We start from the raw sequence: 22,917 nt of genomic DNA, 5'->3' as shown, positions 1-22,917 counted from the left end.
ATTTCTTTACATTCTTCACTTTTCGTTTTAGAGAAATATTTTAGGAACTATTTATTCCTTGCCATGGATACCAAAGTAGTTTTTATAATATGAAATTATAGTAATTTACTTTATTGTGTGTTCTTATTGGAACATACCATGACTTTTGTATAATGCAAGAGCTATATGGAGATTATTATTTCACATTGCTTAATTTTCTTAAGATTACTGTGAAGTTAACCTAATTACTATTGTAACATGTCATTGGTAACTAACATGAAGGGTAAGAACAGTCTACCCTAAACTTTTCAGTAACAATTTTCATTACTAACTACAAACAAATTAGCCTAATGTTGTTGTCTACTTTCCCGTTCATGTATTTAATTCTCTTCTTTAGGGAATGATCAGGTAAAACACTTAGTTTCAATTCTAATTTATAACTTATTAAAAATCCATTCAATACAATTATAAGGCTATTTTGAAATCGGGGTATGTAAATTAGTGTATAACTTGGGCCTCAACAACCATGGCATTCAAACCAAATTTAAGCAGAACCCGTGAAACACCACTACAGAACCTCAAGAGTGTACATATACTGTTTGAAGACTACTGTTCTGGGTGATAATTATTTTCCCCCAGTTTTATTATATAATTAACATATAACATTATATTAGTTTAAGATGTAGAACAAAATGATATGACATATAATATAGAAATGATTACTACAATAAGTTAACATCCATCACCTCACATAGTTAAAATTTTTTTCTTGTGATGAGACTTTTAAGCTTGCATCCCCAGAACTATCTTATAACTAGAAGTTTGTACCATTTGACCACCTTTACTCATTTCCTCCACCCCCCACTTGTCTACATCTGGCAACAACCAATCTATTCTGTTTCTATCAATTTGGTTTTTGTAGATTCCACATGTAAGTGAGATTATGAATTATTTGTCTTTCTCTGACTTATTTCATTTAGCATAATGCCCTCAAGGTCCATCCATATTGCTGCAAATGGCAGGATTTGCTTCTTTTTTTACAGCCAAATAATATTTCAATGTATGCATTTACCACATCATCTTTATTCATCCATTGACATACATTTAGGTTGTTTCCATGTCTTGGCTATTGTGAATAATGCTGCAATGAACATGCCTGTATCTCTCTGAGATGGTAATTTTGTTTCCTTTGGATATACACACAGAAGTGGGTTTGCTGGATCATATATGGCAGTTCTATTTTTAATTTTTTGAGGAACCTCCATACTGTTTTCCGCGGTGGCTATACCAATTTATATTCCCACCAACAGGGGTTTTCCTTTTCTTTACATCCCTACTAATACTTGTTAATGCTTGTTTCTTTTTTTTAATGATAGCCATTCTAACAAGTATGAGGTGGTATCTCATTGTGGTTTTGCTTTGCACTTCCCTGATGATTAGTGATGTTGAGCACTTTTTCATGTACCTTTGGCCATATCTCTGTCTTCTTTGGAAAAATGTGTATTCAGTCCCTCTGGCTGACTTTTAACCAGATTGGTTTGTCTGTTTTTTGCTACTGAGTTATATGAGTTCTTTATATATTTTGGATATCAATCCCTTATTAGATATATAATTTGCACATTACTTTCTCCTATTCTGTAGGTTGCCTTTTCATTTTGTTGGTTTCCTTTGCTATGCAGAAAGAAGCTTTGTTGTTTGATATAGTCCCACTTGTTATATCTGATTTTGTTTTCTTTGTTTTTAGTGTCAAATCTAAAATATCATCGCCAAGACTGAGTCCAAGGAGCTTACCCTGTATGTTTTCTTCTATGAGTTTTATGATTTGGGGTCTTATGTTCAAGTCTTTAACCCATTTTGAGTTGATTTTTGTGTATGGTGTAAGATAGTTGCCCAGTTTTCCCACCACCATTTATTGAAGAGATGGTCCTTTCCCCATTGTCTATTCTTAGCTCCTTTGCCTTAATCGATCACAATATGCACAAGTTTATTTTGGGGCTCTCTTTTGTTCCACTGATCTCTGTGTCTGTTTTTATGCCAATACTATACGGTTTTGATTATTACAGCTCTGTAATACAGTTTAAAAATCAGGAAGCTCCAGTTTTAATGTTCTTTCTCAAGAATGCTTTGGCTACTTGGGTCTTTGTGGTTCCATACATATTTTAGGATTGTTTTATTCTATTTCTGTGAAAAATGCCACTGGAATTTTGATAGGGATTGCACTGAACCTGTAGATTGCTTTGGGTAGTATGGACATTTTAACAATATTAATTCTTCCAATCCACAAGCACGGAATATCTTTCCATTTCTTTGTGCCTTCCTCAATTTCTTTCATCAATGTCTTATAGTTTTCAGTGTACAGCTCTTTCACTTCCTTGGTTAAATTTATTCCTAGGTATTTTACTCTTTTTGATGCAATCATAAATGGAACTATTTTATTAATTTCTCTTTCTGATAGTTATTAGTATATACAAGCACACAGATTTTTGTATATTGATTTTGGATCCTGCAACTTTACTAAAATTGTTTATCATTTCTAATAGTTTTTTGATGGAGTCTTTATAGTTTTCTATATGTAATAAGTCACCTGCAAAAAGAGACAGTTTACTTCTTCCTTTCCAATCTGAACACTTTTAATTTCTTTTTCTTGCCTAACTGCTATGGCTAGGACTTCTAGGACTGCTGAAAAAGTGATCAGACTGGGTATTCTCACCATGCCCCTGATTTCAGAGGAAAAGGTTTCAGCTTTTCAGCTTTAAGTATGTTTGCTGTGGGCTTGCCATATATGGACTTTATTATGTTGAGGTATAGTCCCTCTATACTTACTTTGTTCAGAGTTTTTACCATGAGTAGGTGTTGAATTTTGTCAAATGCTCTTTCTACATCTATTGAGATGATCATATGATTTTTAGCCTCATTTTGTTAAGGCGTGTATCACATTGATTGATTTGTGGAAGCTGAACCATCCTTGCATCCCTGTAATAAATTCCACTTGATCATGAGGTATGATCCTTTTAACGTATTGTTGAATTTAGTTTATTAATATTTTATTAAAGATTTTTGCATCTATGTTCATCTGGGAAATTGGGGTGTAACTTCCTTTTATTGTAGTGTCTTTTTCTGATTTTGGTATCAGGGTAATGCTGACCTCAAATGAGGTTGGAAGCATTCCTTCCTCTTCAAATTTTGGAACAGTTTGAGAAAGATAGGTATTAACTCTTCTTTAAATGTTTGGTAGAATTCACCTGTGAAGCCATCTGGTCCTGGATATATTATTAAAGCAGAATATGCCTCAATTAAGAGGAAGCATTATTTTTCTCTTGAACCTCCTCAGTTCTTACCTCTAGTAAATTTCAGCTGAAAACTAGTGAGCTAGCATCCATAGAGGAACAGACATCTTCAAGGAAGTATGTCAGTGATAAAGTTATTCATAAAGAAACTAATATAAGAATATTAGCTTGGTCCATAAGTGACTGTAATTCTATAAGATCATGCAATTTGTTATAAAAACCACATTTAAAAAACTTTATTAATTTATAATGGCAAAATTCTATTCAGGCTACTATTTAAGAGGATTTTGACTCAAAATTTCTCTCAGTGCTCCTTCTCCCAAATATCAAAGGAATGATACTATCTCTCCAATTGCATTATGCATATATCTGTGCAATCTGGCAACATAAGCACAATTCAAACATAGGCATCCTTTTTCAATAAATATCACTTACGATCATCTGAATACAACAAAAATATTTCTAAGCTCCCTTTGATTGCCTGTTTTAGGACTGCAAGAAGTCTGACCACCATAGGTGCTATTCTATAGGACACAGTTTTACCATTATTTCATATTGTAAGGTCTTGAACAGGTTAGAAGAAATTTAAAAATAAAGTACAATTTCCTAAAATATATTTTACAGGCCCTCAAAAAGAATTAGACACAAGCTATTTAAAGACATAAATCTTGCTGGCATCATTTTCAAAATATATCTACAATCACATCTTTCCTAATCCCCTCCAATGCTGTACTAGCTCCAAGCTACTATCACCTCCTCATTGGAGAACTATTATCATCTCCCAGCAACCCTGAGGTCAATGAGGCCTTGTATGACTACTCCATATAATACCCAACTTATATAATTCTCATCCCACTCCATTACAGCTGTCCCTCAGCATTTGCAAGGGATTGGTTCCAGGACCCACTGTGGATATCAGAATCTACAGATGCTCAAAGCTCTTATATAAAATGGCATAGTATTTGCATATAACCTATGCATATTCTTCTGTATACTTTAAATTATCTCTAGATTACTTATAATACCTAATACAATTTAAATGCTATGTAAATAGTTGCCAGTGCATGGTAAATTCAAATTCTGCCTTCTGGAACATTCTGGAATTTTTTCCAAATATTTTTGATCTGTGGCTGTTTGAATCCATGGATTCAGAACCCATGAAAACAGAGGGCTGACTGTATTCTGATCTACTTTTTCATTTTTCCATAGCACTTATCTCCTTCTAACATACTGTAAAATTTACTTGTATTTGTAGCCTGTTTTTCTTTAGAGTATATGCTCCGCAAGGCAGTGACTTGTTTTCCAATGTATTCTAAGCACTAAAACAGTACCTGGGACATGATATGAGATCATTACTTCTAGAATGAACAAATAAGTTTCAGGCTGTTTAACAAATATGAAGAAATAGTCAATGAGGTTTAATAAATATTAAATATGACCAAAATGTGCATGATGTGCTCTTACACAGAGCTTACCATACCAGATAAAATAAGCAATTCAATGATTTCTGCATCTCCAAGATAGGCAGCAGCATGCAGTGGAGTTCTCTTTTCATTGTCCTGTGATAAGGAAAGATGGAACATAAGTTTTAATGTAAAGTTAATTTTAATATACTTTAAATGAAGAAAAGCCATTATTAACTACAGCTTACTACTCCCACAACTCTAGTGTAGTCTGCAAGTCTCATTATTTCTCTGCAAGGAGAAGAAGAGCCTAAAAAATATATTTTGGCCTTAAAAGAATGGTATAAAATGCAGCAAAGAATAAAAGAAATATCTAAGATGACAAAGAAATAACTTAAGACTTTCTTTGAATAAAGATGCCTATGCTGCTTGTATACACAAGAAAATTTCCTTTACTTCATACTACTTGCCCACCCCCCCAATATATTTCCACAATTTTACATAGTTTAGAATTGTTGATCTAACTAAATAAAACAAACCCTAACAAACAAAAAAGTTTGCTTATCAAAATGTTTCCACAGGACTATAGTGGCAAAAATAGAAAATATCTCTGGGGATCTGAAATTATCCCTTAAAATAATCCTAAGCTTTTTCTTAAAGGTCCTGCCAATTTCGTTTTTAGCTCTAAAATATATTCCTATCCTATGCATAGTCTTCTAAATCTTCCTCCAGGAAGAGAAGCTACATCTAAGTGCATGGCTGTGTGTACTTCCCCCCTCAAACAACAATGTCCTCCAGTTTGAGAAGCAAGATCTTACAGTAATGTCACATTCAGGGATTCAATTCACATTACACTTCATCTAAAGTTACAACAGTGTTGCTGACTTGGCTGTATCTGAGAAAGCTATTCATTTAGAAATATTCAGTTTGAAATTTACATCCAATTTTTTAGATACTGGCTTTTGAGCCAGATTATTAGTTGTTTTCCATTATCCGTTTTCCCCTTTGTCCATAGGAATAAAGTTTTACCTGGTTATTTACCCACCAGCAAGAGGATAGACTCCTAGCATGCCTTGAAGTTTTGTTACTTAGTGTGGACCAATGGTATGTGAGTGGAAGTAAAGGCACAACTTTCAGGTCATCTTCAACCTAAAAGACACCAATCCAGAGCTAGACTAAAACTTTCCCACTTCCCTCAGGCTAGAAGGCACATGTGCAACTGTATCAGCTTTGACCATGCAGAGGCAGGCCAGTATCCTACAAGTCTGTTAAGCAAAACGTACTGAATCATCTTGTAGAGCACAGCTGCCCCACCAACAAAGAGCTGGACCACTAACTTCTAGACTATTAAGAGAAATAAAATTCTTATTTAAATAGGTATTGTGTTTTGGGGTCTCTTGTATTAAGATAACATTATAACTTTCAAGATTTAAAAAAATGAAAATTTTCACGTCATAATAATTTTCCAGTTTGGCAATCAAAACCCCAATTGTGCAAAGAAAAGATAGTTAGGCCAATGAGAATAAATTAGGAAAAAAACTGCTAGTCAAAAGAGGGGTTAGGGCTTCCCTGGTGGTGCAGTGGTTGAGAGTCCGCCTGCCGATGCAGGGGACACCAGTTCGTGCCCTGGTCCAGGAAGATCCCACATGCCGCGGAGCGGCTGGGCCCGTGAGCCATGGCCGCTGAGCCTGCGCGTCCGGAGCCTGTGCTCCGCAAAGGGAGAGGCCACAACAGTGAGAGGCCCGCATACCACAAAAAAAAAAAGAGGGTTAAAAATATTCACAGGCAATTCCAAAAAGGTTTAGCTGTAGTATATAAAGGAATTAGAAAGATATGTGTAACACAATTATAACTGGCTCTACATACATTTCTTCATATAATTTTAATATATTTGTGATACTGTTTTTGTTCTTAAAATAGTTGGTATAGTCGTTATTAATGTTTTTAATAAGCGAAGAGTTTCTGTCTCTCGAACCCCAACTAATTTCCACAAGACCATGTTTTTTATTCTAATACATACCCCATCAAACAAATGGTTTGCACAGAAATTACTGAACAAACTGTCATTGAAACAGCTAACACAGAACCACTAAATATCAGGCTTTATTCAAAGCTGAGTCCTAACTTAGTCAATTTAATAAAAAGATCCTTGGCTTAAGGCTTTTCATTGTTAATCACTAACACATCAAACTTCCCTACTGTTTAAATATGAACAGACCCACTCAAATTGAGGAACACATCTATTCCACAGTATAAACCACATACACAGCACACACAGAAAGTGAGTCATTTATGCGTGAGAGATGTCTGGAATTCTATGACTCAATGCCTTAAATACTATTTATCTATTATTTTATGACTCATGAACTTTCTTTTTTCTTTAATTTGATTTGGAGAAAGGAAAAACTAAGGAATAAATTGGTTAATTTTAAAAGAAAAAACTTTACCTATCATATTTTACTTTACTACAATTAAATATTGAAAATCATGCAATAAAACATTTAAGATTCCCTTTAACAAAATTTATTAGAATGAAAAAATAACTATTCCCTTATACACATTGAATTCCCCTTCAAGGAATTTTTTTTTAAGATAAAGGTATTGCTATGTGTGTGCAAACAAAACTTAAGTATATTTACTGATCATATAGGAAGCAAAATGCCGAAAACATTTCAATGCCCATCAATAAGGAAGTGGTTATTTAAAATTATGAAACACAAGCAGCTCTTAACCAACCTTCATTTAACTGAATCACATGATTAATCATATTTTCTGTTTCCTGAGTAAAACTAATGGTGAATTTGGCACACCATGTGTTTTGTGTGTGTGTGTGTGTGTGTGTGGTACGCAGGCCTCTCACTGCTGTGGCCTCTCCTGCTGCGGAGCACATGCTCCGGACGCCCAGGCTCAGCAGCCATGGCTCACGGGCCCAGCCACTCTGCAGCACATGGGATCCTCCCGGACTGGGGCACGAACCTGTGTCCCCTGCACGGGCAGGCAGACTCTCAACCACTGCGCCACCAGGGAAGCCCACACCATGTGTTTTGACTAATAGACCACCACAACCAAGACACTGCATGCTCGCTCCTACCACTGGGTATATGTTTACCAGGGTAAGACGTGTTTGTTACCACAACTGCTTGTGCCAACTGCACCTGCAATCATTTATGTAAATTTTAAAAATATTACTTAAACTGATGAAATAGGAATGAAAAATGCAAATTGTTTCTATGATCAGTAGGTTGAATACTATATAAAGACTCAATAAAGGCAAGCTATGAAAAAAAGTACTATTGAATTGGGTGTGGCCAAGACAACTGAAACACTAAGGCAAACAGTTAAGATATGGAGAAGTTTTGCCCTCAGTTTGATTCTTAGGTATCTAAATTCTCACATCACTTAAAGAAACCCAAAATGGGAATTAAAGATAACGCACTGTGGGTATGGTCTATGCAAGGAAGGTAACATTGAACTGTCAGTGGACTCCAAAAAGCCTTGGACCAGTATTTTTTTTAACGGCTGGAAAATACACACTGTTGCAGCAAAATGCTTAAAGATCATTTAAAATGCTTCCTTCTGTCAGACTTTGATCAGCTAATCACTACCAGTTATGAACATTTTTCAGATGAGAGGTCTTTGAGCTGCACATCCACATTGTGAAATACTATGTAAGGGCTCTGAATCCAATTCCAAAGTGTGTGTGGGGGGTGGTTTTCCCCACACATCCAAGCGAAGTTCCAACACCAGCTGGTCGTCCTACAACTCAACACAATTCTGACACCACCTACCAGGGGACAGCATCAGGTGCCACAAGTTAAGGGTTCAGTCCTACAAGAAGGGGGCCCCACCCCACCTCAGAGGTCAAGAGCAAGTCCAGGTTGTTACTGGTCCTCTGACTGACTGGCTACAAATCGAGGTTCCCCGGACCGCCTCCTTGGGTTTGATCAATTTGCTAGAGTGGCTCACAGGACCCAGGAAAGCAGTTTACTCACTAGATTACCAGTTTATTACAGAGGATACTGGAAGAGACGAATCAACAGTCAGATGAAGAGAAACACAGGGCGGGATCCCAAACAAAGGAGCTTCCATCCTCACAGAGTGTGGGACCTGACACGGTGGAACGTGTAAGCATTTCTGGGTCACCAACCTGGAAGCTCCCTGAACTCCCTCCTTTTGGGTTTTTAGGAGGTCCTACTACACAGGTATGTTTGATTAAATCACTGACCTCTGGCAACTGAACTCAATCTCCAGCCCCCACCCTCGCCCCCCCCCCCACAGAGATCAGAGATCGGGGGTGGGACTAAGTTCTAACCCTAACCTTAGTCTAAGGACTAAGTTCTAACCCTCTAATCACATGGTTGACTCCAAAGGCAAGGGCTCCCACCCTTAGGGGCTTTCCAAAAGTCATCTCATTAACATAAAAAAAGGCACTGTTGCTCTCCTCATAGGAAATGCCAAAGGTTTTTCTCTGCTAGAAACAAAGACCAAATATATATTTCCTATTATAAATCATAATATTGGGTGGGCCAAAAAGTGCCTTTTTTAAGTGTTTTTTTAAGTAAAAATAAAAGACGGTTTTTCATTTTCACCAAGAACTTTATTGAACAATGATTCACCGTTCTCTTCCACTACCTTCTGCCATTTTTCAGGCAACTTCGTAATTCCATCTTCCCAAAACTTTTTATCTTTTTGACCAAAGAACTGTTCCAGATGCCTTTTACAGTCTTCCAGAGAACTGAAATTTTTTCCATTAAGCGAATTTGGTAGACACCGAAATAAATGGAAATCGGACGGTGCAATGTCTGGTGAATACGGCGGATGAATCAGAACTTCCCAGCCAAGCTGTAACAGTTTTTGCCTGGTCATCAAAGAAACGTGCGGTCTTGCAATATCCTGATGGAAGATTATGCGTTTTCTGTTGACTAATTCTGGACGCTTTTTGTCAAGTGCTGCTTTCAGCTGGTCTAATTGGGAGCAGTACTTTTTGGAATTAATCATTTGGTTTTCCGGAAGGAGCTCATAATAGAGAACTCCCTTCCAATCCCACCATATACACATCACCTTCTTTGGATGAAGCCTGGCCTTTGGTGTGGTTGGTGGTGGTTCATTTCACTTGCCCCACAATCTCTTCCATTCCACATTGTTGTACGGTACCCGCTTTTCATCGCCCATCACAGTTTGTTTTAAAAATGGAATGTTTTCATTACGTTTCAGTAGAGAATCGCATACGGAAATATGGTCCAGAAGGTTTTTTTCACTTAACTTACGTGGAACCCAAGCATTAAAGCGATTCACACAACCAAGCTGGTGCAAATGATGACTGCAATGCCTGGTTTGGATATTCTGAGTATGTTGGCTATCTCCCGCGTGGTATAATGTTGATTGTTCTCAATTATTGTTTCGATTTGATCACTATCAACTTCAACTGGTCTACCCGACCGTGGAGCATCATCCAGTGAGAAATCTCCAGCACGAAACTTTGCAAACCACTTTTGACACATTCAATCCGTCATAGCACCTTCTCCACACCCTGCACAAATCTTTTTGTGCATTTCAGTTGCGGTTTTACATTTCTTGAAATAATAAAGTGTAATATGTAAAATGTTGCTTTCTTTCTTCCATCTTCAATATTAAAATGGCTACACAAAAATTCATCAATTTTGCTAAGCCTTTTTTTGAATGCACGCTGATATGACAGCTGTCACATACAATCTAACGAAACTGTTTTGAATGAAGTTAAAGACAACTAAGTGCTGCTAGAGCCATCTTACGGAAAAAACCAAACGAACCTTTTGGCCAACCCAATATCGCACTATGTTTTCAATTTAAAATAACAAGCAGACCCTCATGTTCCTTATCAATGGAACATCTCTAAAGCACAGTGTTAAATGAAAAACGCAGCCTCGAAACAATTATATGCTAAAGGTTCTACACACTCCTAGGATTGAACATGCATAAAACATCTTCGGAAGGATACTCAAGGATATCTTGTATACTCAAGATACAGTGATTGCCTCTGGGTAAAGAACTCTGACACTAGAGTTTGAAGTGTGAGAGAGTTATTCTTCACCATTTGTGGCCTTTGGTACCATATGGAGTTATTACCATGTTTCAAAAAGTAAAATTAAAAAATTAAAAATAACATTTCAATCAGCTGAAAAGCATTTCAGTAATTTCCCATACCAGGCATTTCACAAGTCCAGGTGCCCATTAAAAAAAGAAAATGTTTCTTAGATATTAAGTCGGTTTTTAAAGAAACCATACCTCCATGTTGTATTCTAGAACAATCCCAACTAGAATTATGAAATACACACAACAAACTCAAACAAAAAATTTAACTCATTTGATCACACAGCTTTTGATTATATCCACTGAAATAAATATTTTTCTTACAGTTCTCATGTGGTGCCCTGAAAAGATATTTGTGCATATGATTAGGACTACAAAAAATTATTCACCCTCCCCAAATAAAAGCAAACTGAAAAATAGCTTTAGTGCTTATAAGTGATTATTCTGAAAGATGGGAAAAGGACACATATTAAAGGAGACCAGTGATTGCTAACCACTTTGAGGTTGGGCCACAGGCTAATGGTAGACTGGTGCATTACACACAAGTGATTGGAACATGAGGGAGTTCCTTTGTGGTGATGCAATAGCTCTGCATCTTGAACATGTTGGCGGTTATACAAATCTACACATGTGACAAAATGTCAAAGAATTATACACAGAGATGTTACCATCACTCCTCTCCTCCTCCCCCATATGAGTGCATGCAAAAACTGGTGAAACCCAAGAAAGGTATGTGGTCTAATTAGTTGTACTATGCCAGTATCAACTTCCTGTTTTTGATAATGCACTGTAAGATGTCATCATAGGAGGAATCTGGTTGATAGAAACACAAGATCCTCTCTGTACCATTTCTGTAATTCTGGAGTATCTATAATTTCTTCAAAATAAAGTTTTTAAAAAGTGTTCAGAAACATCCTTTAGTTTTTATGTTGTACTATGGCAAACTCCAGAAACAGCGAAACAGAGTCAAGCAAGGTTAGACAACCTAGGGAATGAGTCTGTGAGAAAGAAGGGACTCTATGGTATATCCCAAGCACAGCCCAGGAAAAGAGCTATTAGATCTAACAGGATGTGCATTGCGTCAAACCTGCAAACTCAAACTGCACTTATACATTCTCAACATTTTCTGTGGAAGCTTTAACTTAAAGCAGATTCTAGGATCAGGTTGGAATAAGAGGAAGCCTATAAGGTAGGAAAACAGAGAAGTGAAAAGTTAGAAATGATAAATTGAAAGAGAGACAGAACATCTGTACAAGAAGAAATACTTAGAGAGTAAGAATTCATCTATGTATACGGATTCAACTACAACCTTCACAACAATGACTCAATTCCGCAATTCTGCCCTACTCCAGGTACTGAAGCATTCGTGTATATCAGCTGTAACCAGGAAGAATAGTAACACCAATATCACAGAGCTTGCTTTATGCTACGACTGCTCTAAGAACTTTACCTCACAAGGTTAAGGAAGTGAATACATATAAGGAAATCAAGTCACAGAAAAGTTTAAGGAATTCACTCAAGATCATGTGGAATTGGCAGAATCAGGATTGAAGCACTGGCAGCTGAGCTCCAGGTGTGTGATGTTAACTTATTATACAGACTCTATCTACAAGGCTCCACTATCTATTTAACCGCTGTCTGCTTAAAACTAATCATTCTCCCTCAAAACATTCTGTGGTCTGACTTCACTTTTTCTTATCAATTTCTTATAATTTTCTAAGTAGTTTTTTTTTCTTTTCTCTATTTTCCAAATTTACTTTCCCATGATGGTCACTCTCTTTTCTGCCCCATCATTTTTACTTTTTCTTTTATTTCTACTGCTATCAGACTGAAACTTCCCTGTTGAGTATCTGGGTATCATCTTTCAATGCTCAGCTTCTGGTCCATAGAACTCAGCTGAACTTAGCTAGGATTTATCAGATCCATTCTTGTCTTGATCCCTTCATAAAGTAAGTTATGATGGCTGGTTGTCCTCAACAGCCTGCACTCAGAGAAACCCCACGGTGAACCTTGGCTTTGGGGATATAGTTCTGTAGGGTGTTGGCGGATGTCTGAGATGCTTCAAATAAGAGAACCCTAGCTTACTTTGGCATGGAAGTGACACTCTGTACACTTATAGCTATCTGGAAAAATCCTTAGATTGTGCTTTTAGTTTTTATTTTTAAATTCACTACCATCCTCCAAACTTATCCTCTCATCCTCAAATCACAGAGATCCAACGGGTTTATGTGCTAGCAGATCAAACTTGAAGGCAATTTCACATTCATTAAATCAAAAGCTCCATCACTTTTAGTGGCTGACATCATCACCAATCAAGTCCACTCTCCCTCGTTAACCTGATGTTCAAAAGTACTAACCTATAGCTGAAACCAGTTAATCTCTACTAATAGAATGAATAATAGCACATTTTCATCTTTCACCTTTCCTCCCTTCACCCAGAATGCCTTTCCCCTGCCCCAATCCCTTCTACTCTTCATGGTCCAGCTCAAATTTCATCTCTGTCACAAAGTCTTCAGGAGCATGTCAGTACACTGGGGTCTCTCTATCCTGTACTTCTATTACAACATTATCATTTGTACCATACAGATGGCATTCTTGTTATTGCTCAACTTTGGGCTTATGTCATGGTTTCATAATTAGGTAATAAGTATCTGGAGGAAGCAAAGAGTCAATTTTATACCCACATAGCACCTGGCTTAAAGTTACATACCACACAGGCACTACAGAGGTTTAAACAAATTTAAATGTTAATGAAGAAAACCCGCCATGAATCAATAATATTCTAATGTACTGTATAGCTTGTAGAAGACTCCTATATTGATTTTGGGGTCCCAGAACACAGTACATTCTAGAATAGCCTCTGACAGACAACTACCCAAATCTCTGGGTACAAACAACTATACATAAATGAATTAAAAACCAGTTCTTAAATGTTTATGATTCTTTTCCAAGGAATACTTTGAGAACCTCTGTGGAACCTTGAAGTTCTAGATTATAACATGAAAAATCATCTGCATTTAGCAGAGGAATGTAACTGTAAGTAAAAAGTATTTCGGGGACTTCCCTGGTGGTCCAGTGGTAAAGAATCCACCTTCCAATGCAGGGGACGCGGGTTCAATCCCTGGTCGGGGAACTAAGATCCCACATGGGGCAACTAAGCCCGTGCTCCACAACTACTGAGCTCGCGCGCCTCAACCAGAGAGCCGGCGTGCCACAAACTACAGAGCCCATGCGCCACAACTATAGAAGGGAAAACCCACACGCCACAACTAGAGAGAAACCTGTGCCACAACAAAGAGTCTGTCCCCAATGAAGGATCCCACATGCCGCAACTAAGACCCCACACAGCCAAAAATTAAATAAATAAATACATTTTAAAAAAGTATTTTGACTAGTAAACAGTCTCTGTTTCTCTCACTGTCCTTAAGAGTTACTATTTATTGAACACATACCTTAGATGGCATTACTGGGTGTAAGCAAAAGAAATCTAAATTGAACCAATTTAGGTAAAACAGACTTATCAGAAGGACACCGGAATACCTAATGGAATTGAGCACCAACAACTACAACTTAGGTCAGGAAGGCATGTGGCAAGGCCACAAGAGCACGTGAAACATTCAGGACTCTGTCTACTTCTCAGTTTCTTCAGCATCAGCTGCTTTTCTTTGCCTTCACCAACAACAATTTTCCTCACATTAGGAAACAAAGCATTAGAGATTCTGGGATTTACTTTTAAAACTTCAGCAGACCAAAGGGAAGTCTTTTAATTCTAAACCTCAGAACAGTATTCTGACCAACTCGACTTTGGTTAGTTGCTCACATGTGTACAAATCAAGTGAGAACAGCTAAAGAAGTCAGGTTTTATTAACACAGCAGTTCCTACAGTAACCATGTGGAATGAGGAGTTTCTCAGAAAAGGAGTGCAACCCACAGATCTTTATTTTGCGGTAGGCACTGCATAAAGCACTTGACACATCTGTTTTACTTTGCAAAATTACTGTACCGTTGAGCATGCATTATTCTTTTTTTTTTTTTTTTTTTTGCGGTACACGGGCCTCTCTCTCACTGTTGTGGCCTCTCCCGCTGCGGAGCACAGGCTCCGGACACGCAGGCTCAGTGGCCATGGCTCATGGGCCCAGCCGCTCCATGGCATATGGGATCTTCCCGGACTGGGGCATGTCCCCTGCCTCGGCAGGCGGACTCTCAACCACTGCACCACCAGGGAAGCCCCTGCATTATTCTTAATAGATGAGGAAATTGCTTTCAAACTCAGGCTCTTCACCAAAATGCTATACTGACAACTGACCAAATAAAAGTATTTATCAAAGCTTGGCCAGTTGTGGCTTGTCCTGGGAATCTTGAAAAAAAAAAGCAAAACTGCAGCAAGTACACTGCTTAGTTATTTGAGCTACAGGCTGAGCTTCCCCACACTTAAGGATACTGAAATCTAGCTTATTCCTTCTACGCACAAAACTATCATTAGCCTATGAACGATGTCCCTCTATATTCCCTTTCTGTATTCCACAGGAAGCAAAAGGAACGGCTGAGGAATAATTGGGTAATAAGCATGCTATCTCTCCTTCCACTGCTTTAGAAAAGCTGCACTAGCCAGAGATCCAGGATTGTATATACAGTTGAGTCCTGAACAACATAGGTTTGAACTGCGTGGTCCAGGTACATGCCGATTTTTTTCAATAAATATATTGGGAAAAATTTTGGAAATCTGTGACAATTTGAAAAACTAGCAGATGAACCATGTAGTCTACATATACTGAAAAAGCTAAGAAAAAGTTAGGTATGTCATGGATGCATAAAAGATATGTACATACTAGTCTATCCTTACTCAGGCACATAAGGTGAGTGATATTTAACATAAATGTTAGTTTTTTTAGTTTTATAACTTTGCTTTCAAAGAATTAAATTACCATACAGTATCCCCTCCCTCTCCCCTTCCCACCCCCCTTATAATTGGAGAAAATGTGTTATCAGCCTGTCAACACAGATAAATCGTTTTTATAATGATTCATTCATTAGTGTACACGCTAGGCTGCCGGGAAACAACTGATTACACCAGGCTACCATAAAGCAATCATACGTTGCTGCTTCAGTATCAATGCATGAATTGTTATACCTGTAAATAAGTATGAATTTCTTTTTCATATTATCTTTTCTTTTTTGTTGTCTAGTATTAGTAATACATATAACATCTAGTGTTTTGTATCATTATAAGACAATACTGATGTAGGTAGTAAGAGATGATTCATCCTATAAACAGACGATGTAAACTTACAGTACTGATAAATACAGTAAAGTACTGTAAATGTATTTTCTCTTCCTATGATTTTCTTTTTTTTTTTAAATAAATTTATTTATTTTTGGCTGTGTTGGGTCTTCGTTGCTGCACACAGGCTTTCTCTAGTTGCAGTGCGCGGGCTTCTCACTGCACTGGCGTTTTTGTTGCGGAGCACGGGCTCTAGGCCCGTGGACTTCAGTAGTTATGGCACGCAGGATCAGTAGTTGTGGCTCGCGGGCTCTAGAGCACAGGCTCAGTAGTTGTGGCGCACGGGCTTAGTTGCTCTACAGCATGTGGGATCATCCTGGACCAGGGATCGAACCCATGGCCCCTGCACTGGCAGGCAGATTCTTAACCACTGTGCCACCAGGGAAGTCCCCCTATGATTTTCTTAATAGCATTCTTTTTTTCTAGTTTACTATAATACAGTATATAATAAAAATAACATATATTATCTGTGTTAATCGACTCTTCATGTTATCGGTAAGGGTTCTGGTCAACAGTAGGCTATCAGTATTAAGTTTTAGGTGGGTCAAAAATTATACATGGATTTTCAGCTGCATAGGTTGGGTGGGGTGTTGGTGCCCCTTATCCCCACATTGTTCGAGGGTCAACTGTATTTAAGTACCAGGGACAGTGCACAGGTATGAATGTCTACACTCCAAAAACTTCTAAAAACACTTAAGAAAATGTATATCCAACAATTCACTAATTAATATACAACAATAGTCAGCTATATTCAAAATAATATAATGACCTAATTGTGCTGGTTAAACTAAAAAGCCAAAACAAAAACACTTCATCCCAAATAATATACCTTACACATGGCAATGGATGCTTTACAAATCCTAATCTTCAGTACAACAAACGCAATCCAAACTTTAAAAAGTTCAGAGCAATAAAATGGATGCTCAATAAATATTTGCTGGTTTGAATTTATCAAACTCATAGGCAAAACTTGTAAGACAGATAAAAATTAAAGAGTAGCACAAATCAAAACCTAAAGGAACTTGACATGTTTAGCTTTTGACAGTAACAAACACTCTGGACGACAGTAGACAAGAAGATTTTACATGACCTCTCAATCATCCTTGTAAAAGGACACAGTCATGAATATGCTGTAGGGAAGTTGAGGAAGGGGGAAAGGAAGGTAGAGAAGAGGGAGAAATTTTATTCTCTTAGTTCAATATGGTATTAATGAGATGTTAAAAGCAGCACCATCTTTTAGGACAAACAATGTTTACAGTTAGTTCTTTAATTGTATCCTATGTTATTTTTCAAGTACAGAAAAACACCAATTAAAAATGGCTTTAAAATAAAGAAGATCTACTCTCATAAAGGGTAGGGACAAAGTTGGTTGATCCAGAAGCTCAATGACATCATCCAGATGTCTCTCAGAAACTCTACCTTTCCACTGTGCCTCCAACTACAACTATACGTTATAACCAGTGTAAAGGCTCATCTCAAGCTAGTTCACCCCAAACAAATCCGGCAACAGGAGAGAAGACATCTTTTCCTGTGTATCTATTTTAATTAATTAGTTAATTAATGAAATTTTAAAAGAGCAGCTTTAGGTTCACAGCAAAACTGAGGGTATAGAGACTTCCCATATACCTTCTACCCCCACACATGCACAGCCCCCAGCATTACCAACACTCCCCAACAGAGCGATACATTTGCTACACTAATGAACCTACATCAACGCATCATAATCACTCAAAGTCCAGAACCTTAGGGTTCACTCTTGGTGGTGTAAATTCTATGGGTTTGGACAAATGTTTAATGACGTGTATACATCATTATGGTATCAGAGTATTTTCACTGCCCTAAACATCCTATGTGCTCTGCCTATTCATTCCCATCCCACACCAACCCCTCATATTTATTTATTTGCATATTCATTCATTCATGCATTCATTTAGCTGCGGCACGTGAGATCTTAGTTCCCTGACCAGGGATCGAACCCTCGCCCCCTGCAGTGGAAGCGTGGAGTCTAAACCACTGGACCACCAGGGAAGTCCCAACCCCTCATATTTATACTGTCTCCGAAGTTTTTTTTTTCCAGAATGTCATATAGTTGGAATCATACAGTATGTAGTCTTTTCAGATTGGCTTCTTCCACTACGTAGTATGCATTTAAGGTTTCTCTGTGTCTTTTTTTTTAAGATCAGAATTTATTTATTTATTTATTCATTCACTCATTCATTCATTCATTTGGCTGTACCAGGTCTTAGTTGTGGTACGCAAGATCTTCACTGCACCATGCGGGATCTTTAGTTGCATCATGTGGAATCTTTAGTTGCGGCACATGGGATTTTTTTTTTAGTTGCAGCATATGGGAGCTTTAGTTGCAGCACGCAGGATCTAGTTCCCTGACCAGGGATCGAAACCGGGCCCCCTGCACTGGGAGCACGGAGTCTTAACCACTGGACCACCAGGGAAGTCCCGCTCCATGTCTTTTCATGGCTTGATAGCTCATTTCTTTTTAGTGCTGTATAATATTCGATTATCTGGATGCACCACAGTTTATTTATCCATTCACCTACTGAAGGACTTCTTGGTTGCTTCCAAGTTTTAGAACTTATGAATGAGGCAGCTATAAACATCCACGTGCAGGTATTTGTGTGGACATAAGTTTTCAACTCATTTGGGTAAATATGATGACTGGATCATACGCTAAGAGTATGCTTAGTTTTTTATGAAACTGCCAAACTGTTTTCTGAAGTGGCTGTACCACGCTGCATTCCAACCAGCAATGACTAAGAGTTCCCACTGCTCCACATCCTTCTTTGGTCAATTCTTTTAGATTTTCTACCTAGATGATGATGACATCTATGAACACAGACAGTTTTATATCTTCCTTCTCAATGTGTATACCATTTATTTCCTTTCCCTGTATTTTTGCATTAGCTAGAACTTCCAGAATGATGCTGAAAAGGAGTTGTAAAAAAGAACACTCTTGTCTTATACCCAGTCTTAGTGGAAAAGCTTTGAGTTTCTCACCATTAAAATATAACGTTAGAAAATATATATATATATATATATATATATATATATATATAATGTTAGGGCTGCTCTGGTGGCGCACTGGTTAGGAGTCCACCTGCCGATGCGGGGGACACGGGTTCATGCCCCGGTCCAGGAAGATCCCACATGCCGTTGGAGCAGCTGCGCCCGTGAACCATGGCCGCTGAGCCTGTGCGTCCGGAGCCTGTGCTCCACAACGGGAGAGGCCACAACAGTGAGAGGCCTGCGTACCGCAAAAAAAAAAAAAAAGAAAAAAAAATATATAAAGCTGTAGGTTTTTTGTAGATATTCTTTATCAAGTTGAGGTAGTTCCTCCTTTATTCCTAGTTTATGGAGAGAATTTATCATGCATGGAGGGTGTTGGATTTTGCCAAATGCTTTTCCTGCATCTATTGATATGATCTTGTGGTTTCGTTTTTAGCTTGTTGATTTGATATATTACATGAACTGATTTTCAAAGGTTGAAGCAGCCTTGCATGTCTGGCATAAATACCAGCCGGCCGTGGTATATAGAACTCTTCTTACACATTGTTGGATTCGATATGCTAATACTTTGTTAGAAATTTTTGCATCTGTGTTCATGAGAGATATTGGTCTGTAGTTTTCTTTCCTTGTAATGTCTTTGTCTGGTTTTCCTATTAGGGTAATGCTGGCCTCAAAGAATGAGTTAGAAAGTATTCCCTCTGATTCTATCCTTTGAAACAGACTGTAGAGAATTGGTATAATTTCTTCCTTAAGTGTTTGGTATAAGTTCTTCCTTAAGTGTTTGGTAGAATTCAGCAGTGAATCCATCTGGGCCTGGTGCTATTTCAGAAGGTTATTAATTATGATTCAATTTCTTAATAGATATACGCTTATTTGGATTGTCTATTTCTTTTGTGAGTCTTGGCCCAAAAACATTTTTTAAGGAACTGGTCTATTTTATGTAGGTTGTCAAATTTGTGGGCACAGAGTTATTCACACTACTCCTTTATTATACTTTTAATGTCTATAGGACCCATAGTGATATCCCCTCTTTCATTTCTCATATTAGTAATTTGTGCCTCCTCTCCTTTTTTCTTAGCTCGTAGAGGCTTATCAATTTTATCAATCTTCTCAAAGAACCAGCTTTTGGTTTCATTGAAAACAGGAAATCAATAGAGAAAAATCAATTTAATTGATTTCTGCTCTGTTTCTTTTCTTCTGCTTATGTTGGATTTAACTTGCTCTTCTTTTTCTATATAGTTTCCTAAGGTGAAACTTAGATTATTAATCTTCTTTTCTAATATATACATTCAATGATATAAATTTCCAGCTTAAAGCAATGCTTTCATTGTATCCTTATCCTTGATAAGTTGTGCTTTCATTTTCACTTAGTACAAAATATTTTAAATTTCACTTGAGATTTCCTCTGTGGCCCATAATTATTTAGAAGTTTGTTGTTTTAATCTGCACGTACTTGGGGGTTTTCCAGTTAGCTCTCTGTTATTGATTTCTAGTTTAATTCCATTTTGGTCTAAGAGCAGACATTGCATAATTTCTCTTCTTTTAAATTTGTTGAAGAAAGTGTGTTTTCTGACCCAGAAGGTATTCTATCATGGTAAATATTTCATGTGAACTTGAGAAGAATGTATATTCTGGAGTTGTTGGATGAAGTAGTCTACAGATGTCAACTATATCCAGCTGTTTGATGGAGCTATTGATTATGTCCTTACAGATTTTTCACCTACTTGATCTGTCCATTTTTGATAGAGGAGTGTTGGAGTCTCCAACTATAACAGTGGTTTCATCTATTTTCCCCTGCAGTTCTATCAGTTTTTCCTTCACATAGTTTGATACTCTGTTGTTAGGTATATAAACGGATCATTATGTCTTCCCGAAGAACTGACCCTTCTATTATTATATAATGCCCCTGTTTACCCCAATAACTTTCCTTGCTCTGAGGTATGCTCTGTCTGAAATTTACATCGCTACTCCTGCTTCCTTCTTCTTTTTTAATTGAAGTATAGTTGATTTACAATGTTGTGTTGATTTCCGCTGTATAGCAAAGTGATTCAGTTACTTACACAGACACACACACACACACACACACACACACACACACACCCATTCCTTTTTATTTCTTTTCCATTATGGTTTATCTCAGGGTACTGAATATAGTTCCCTGTGCTATAAAGTGGCACCTTGTTGTTTATCCATTCCACATGTAATAGTTTGCATCTGTTAATCCCAAACTCCCACTCCATCCTTCCTCCACCCTCCCTTCCCCCTTGGCAACCACAAGTCTGTTCTCCATGTCTGTGCGTCTGTTTCTGTTTCACAGATATGTTCATTTATGTCACATTTTAGATTGCACATATAAATGATACCATACAGTATTTGTCTCTTTCTCACTTACATCACTTAGTATGATAATCTCCAGTTCTAGCCATGTTGCTGCAAATGGCATTATTTCATTCTTCTTTATGGCGGAGTAACATTCCATTGTATATATGTACCACATCTTCTTTAACCATTCTTCTGCCAATGGACATTAGGTTGTGTCTGTGTCTTGGCTACTGTGAATACTGCTGCTATGAACATAGGGGTGCACGTATCTTTTTTAATTATAGTTTTGTCTGGATATATGCCCAGGAGTGGGATTGCTGGATCATATGGTAATTCTAATTTTAGTTTTTTGAGGAACCTCCATACTGTTTTCCGTAGTGGCTGCACCAACTTACATTCCCACCAATAGTATATACTCCTGCTTTCTTTTGATTAGTGTTAGCATGGTATTTTTTTCTTCATCCATTTACTTGTATCTATATGTGTCTTTCTGTTTAAAGCAGGTTTCCTGTAAACAACATATAGTTGTCTTGTTTTTGGATCTCTGACAATTTCTTTTAACTGGTTCATTTGAGCACTGACTACTGATATATTGGGCTGGCCAAAAAGTGCCTTCGGTTTTTCTTTTTTCTTTTTAATTTTAGTTATTTATTTTTCGCTGTGCTGGGTCTTCGTTGCTATGCGTGGGCTTTCTCTAGTTGCGGTGAGCGGGGGCCACTCATTGTGGTAGCTTCTCTTGTTGCAAAGCACAGGCTCTAGGCGTGTGGGCCTCAGTAGTTGTGGCACGTGGGCTCAGTAGTTGTGGCTCACGGCCTCTAGAGCACAGGCTCAATAGCTGTGGCGCACGGGCTTAGTTGCTCCACAGCATGTGGGAATCTTCCTGGACCAGGGACCGAACCCCTGTCCCCTGCATTGCCATGTGGACCCTCAACCACTGCACCACCAAGAGAGTCCTGTGCCTTCGGTTTTTAAGTAAAAATAAAAGACACATTTTTCATTTTCACCAAGAAATTTATTGAACAATGATTCACCCTTCTCTTCCACTACCTTCTGCCATTTTTCAGGCAACTTCGTAAATCCATCTTCCCAAATCTTTTTATCTCTTTGACTAAAGAACTGTTCCAGATGCCTTTTATGGTCTTCCAGGGAATTGAAATTTTTTCATTAAGAGAATTTGGTAAAGACCAAAATAAATGGAAATCGGAAGGTGCAATGTCTGGTGAATACGGCGGATGAATCAGAACTTCCCAGCCAAGCTGTAACAGCTTTTGCCTGGTCATCAAAGAAACATGCGGTCTTGCGGTATGCTGATGGGAGATTATGCGTTTTCCATTGACTAATTCTGTATGCTTTTCGTCAAGGGTTGCTTTCAGTCGGCCTAATTGGGAGCAGTACTTGTTGGAATTAATCGTTTGGTTTTCCAGAAGGAGATCATAATAGAGGGCTCCCTTCCAATCCCACCCTATACACATCACCTTCTTTGGATGAAGACCAGCCTTTGGTGTGGTTGGTGGTGGTTCATTTCACTTCCCCCATGACCTCTTCTGTTCCA

At 37.8% G+C, this 22,917-nt stretch overlaps 1 protein-coding gene across 5 annotated transcripts in view; it reads right to left on the bottom strand.

Moving 5' to 3' along the window:
* Positions 1-22,917, bottom strand: part of ANKRD28 (ankyrin repeat domain 28) — a 186,373-nt gene that overhangs the window by 76,813 nt on the left and 86,643 nt on the right. For all 5 annotated transcript variants that reach the window (XM_060149563.1, XM_060149564.1, XM_060149562.1 and 2 more), the window contains one exon: positions 4,747-4,825. In XM_060149563.1, the coding sequence (XP_060005546.1) occupies positions 4,747-4,825 (79 nt within the window). The remainder of the gene's footprint in view (positions 1-4,746; positions 4,826-22,917) is intronic.

Source organism: Lagenorhynchus albirostris, chromosome 5 (genome assembly GCF_949774975.1).
Source record: "Lagenorhynchus albirostris chromosome 5, mLagAlb1.1, whole genome shotgun sequence".
Classification (NCBI taxonomy): Eukaryota; Metazoa; Chordata; class Mammalia; order Artiodactyla; family Delphinidae; genus Lagenorhynchus; species Lagenorhynchus albirostris.
The sequence above is the reverse complement of the archived record's forward strand: the minus strand, read 5'-3'. Positions and strand labels throughout refer to the sequence as shown.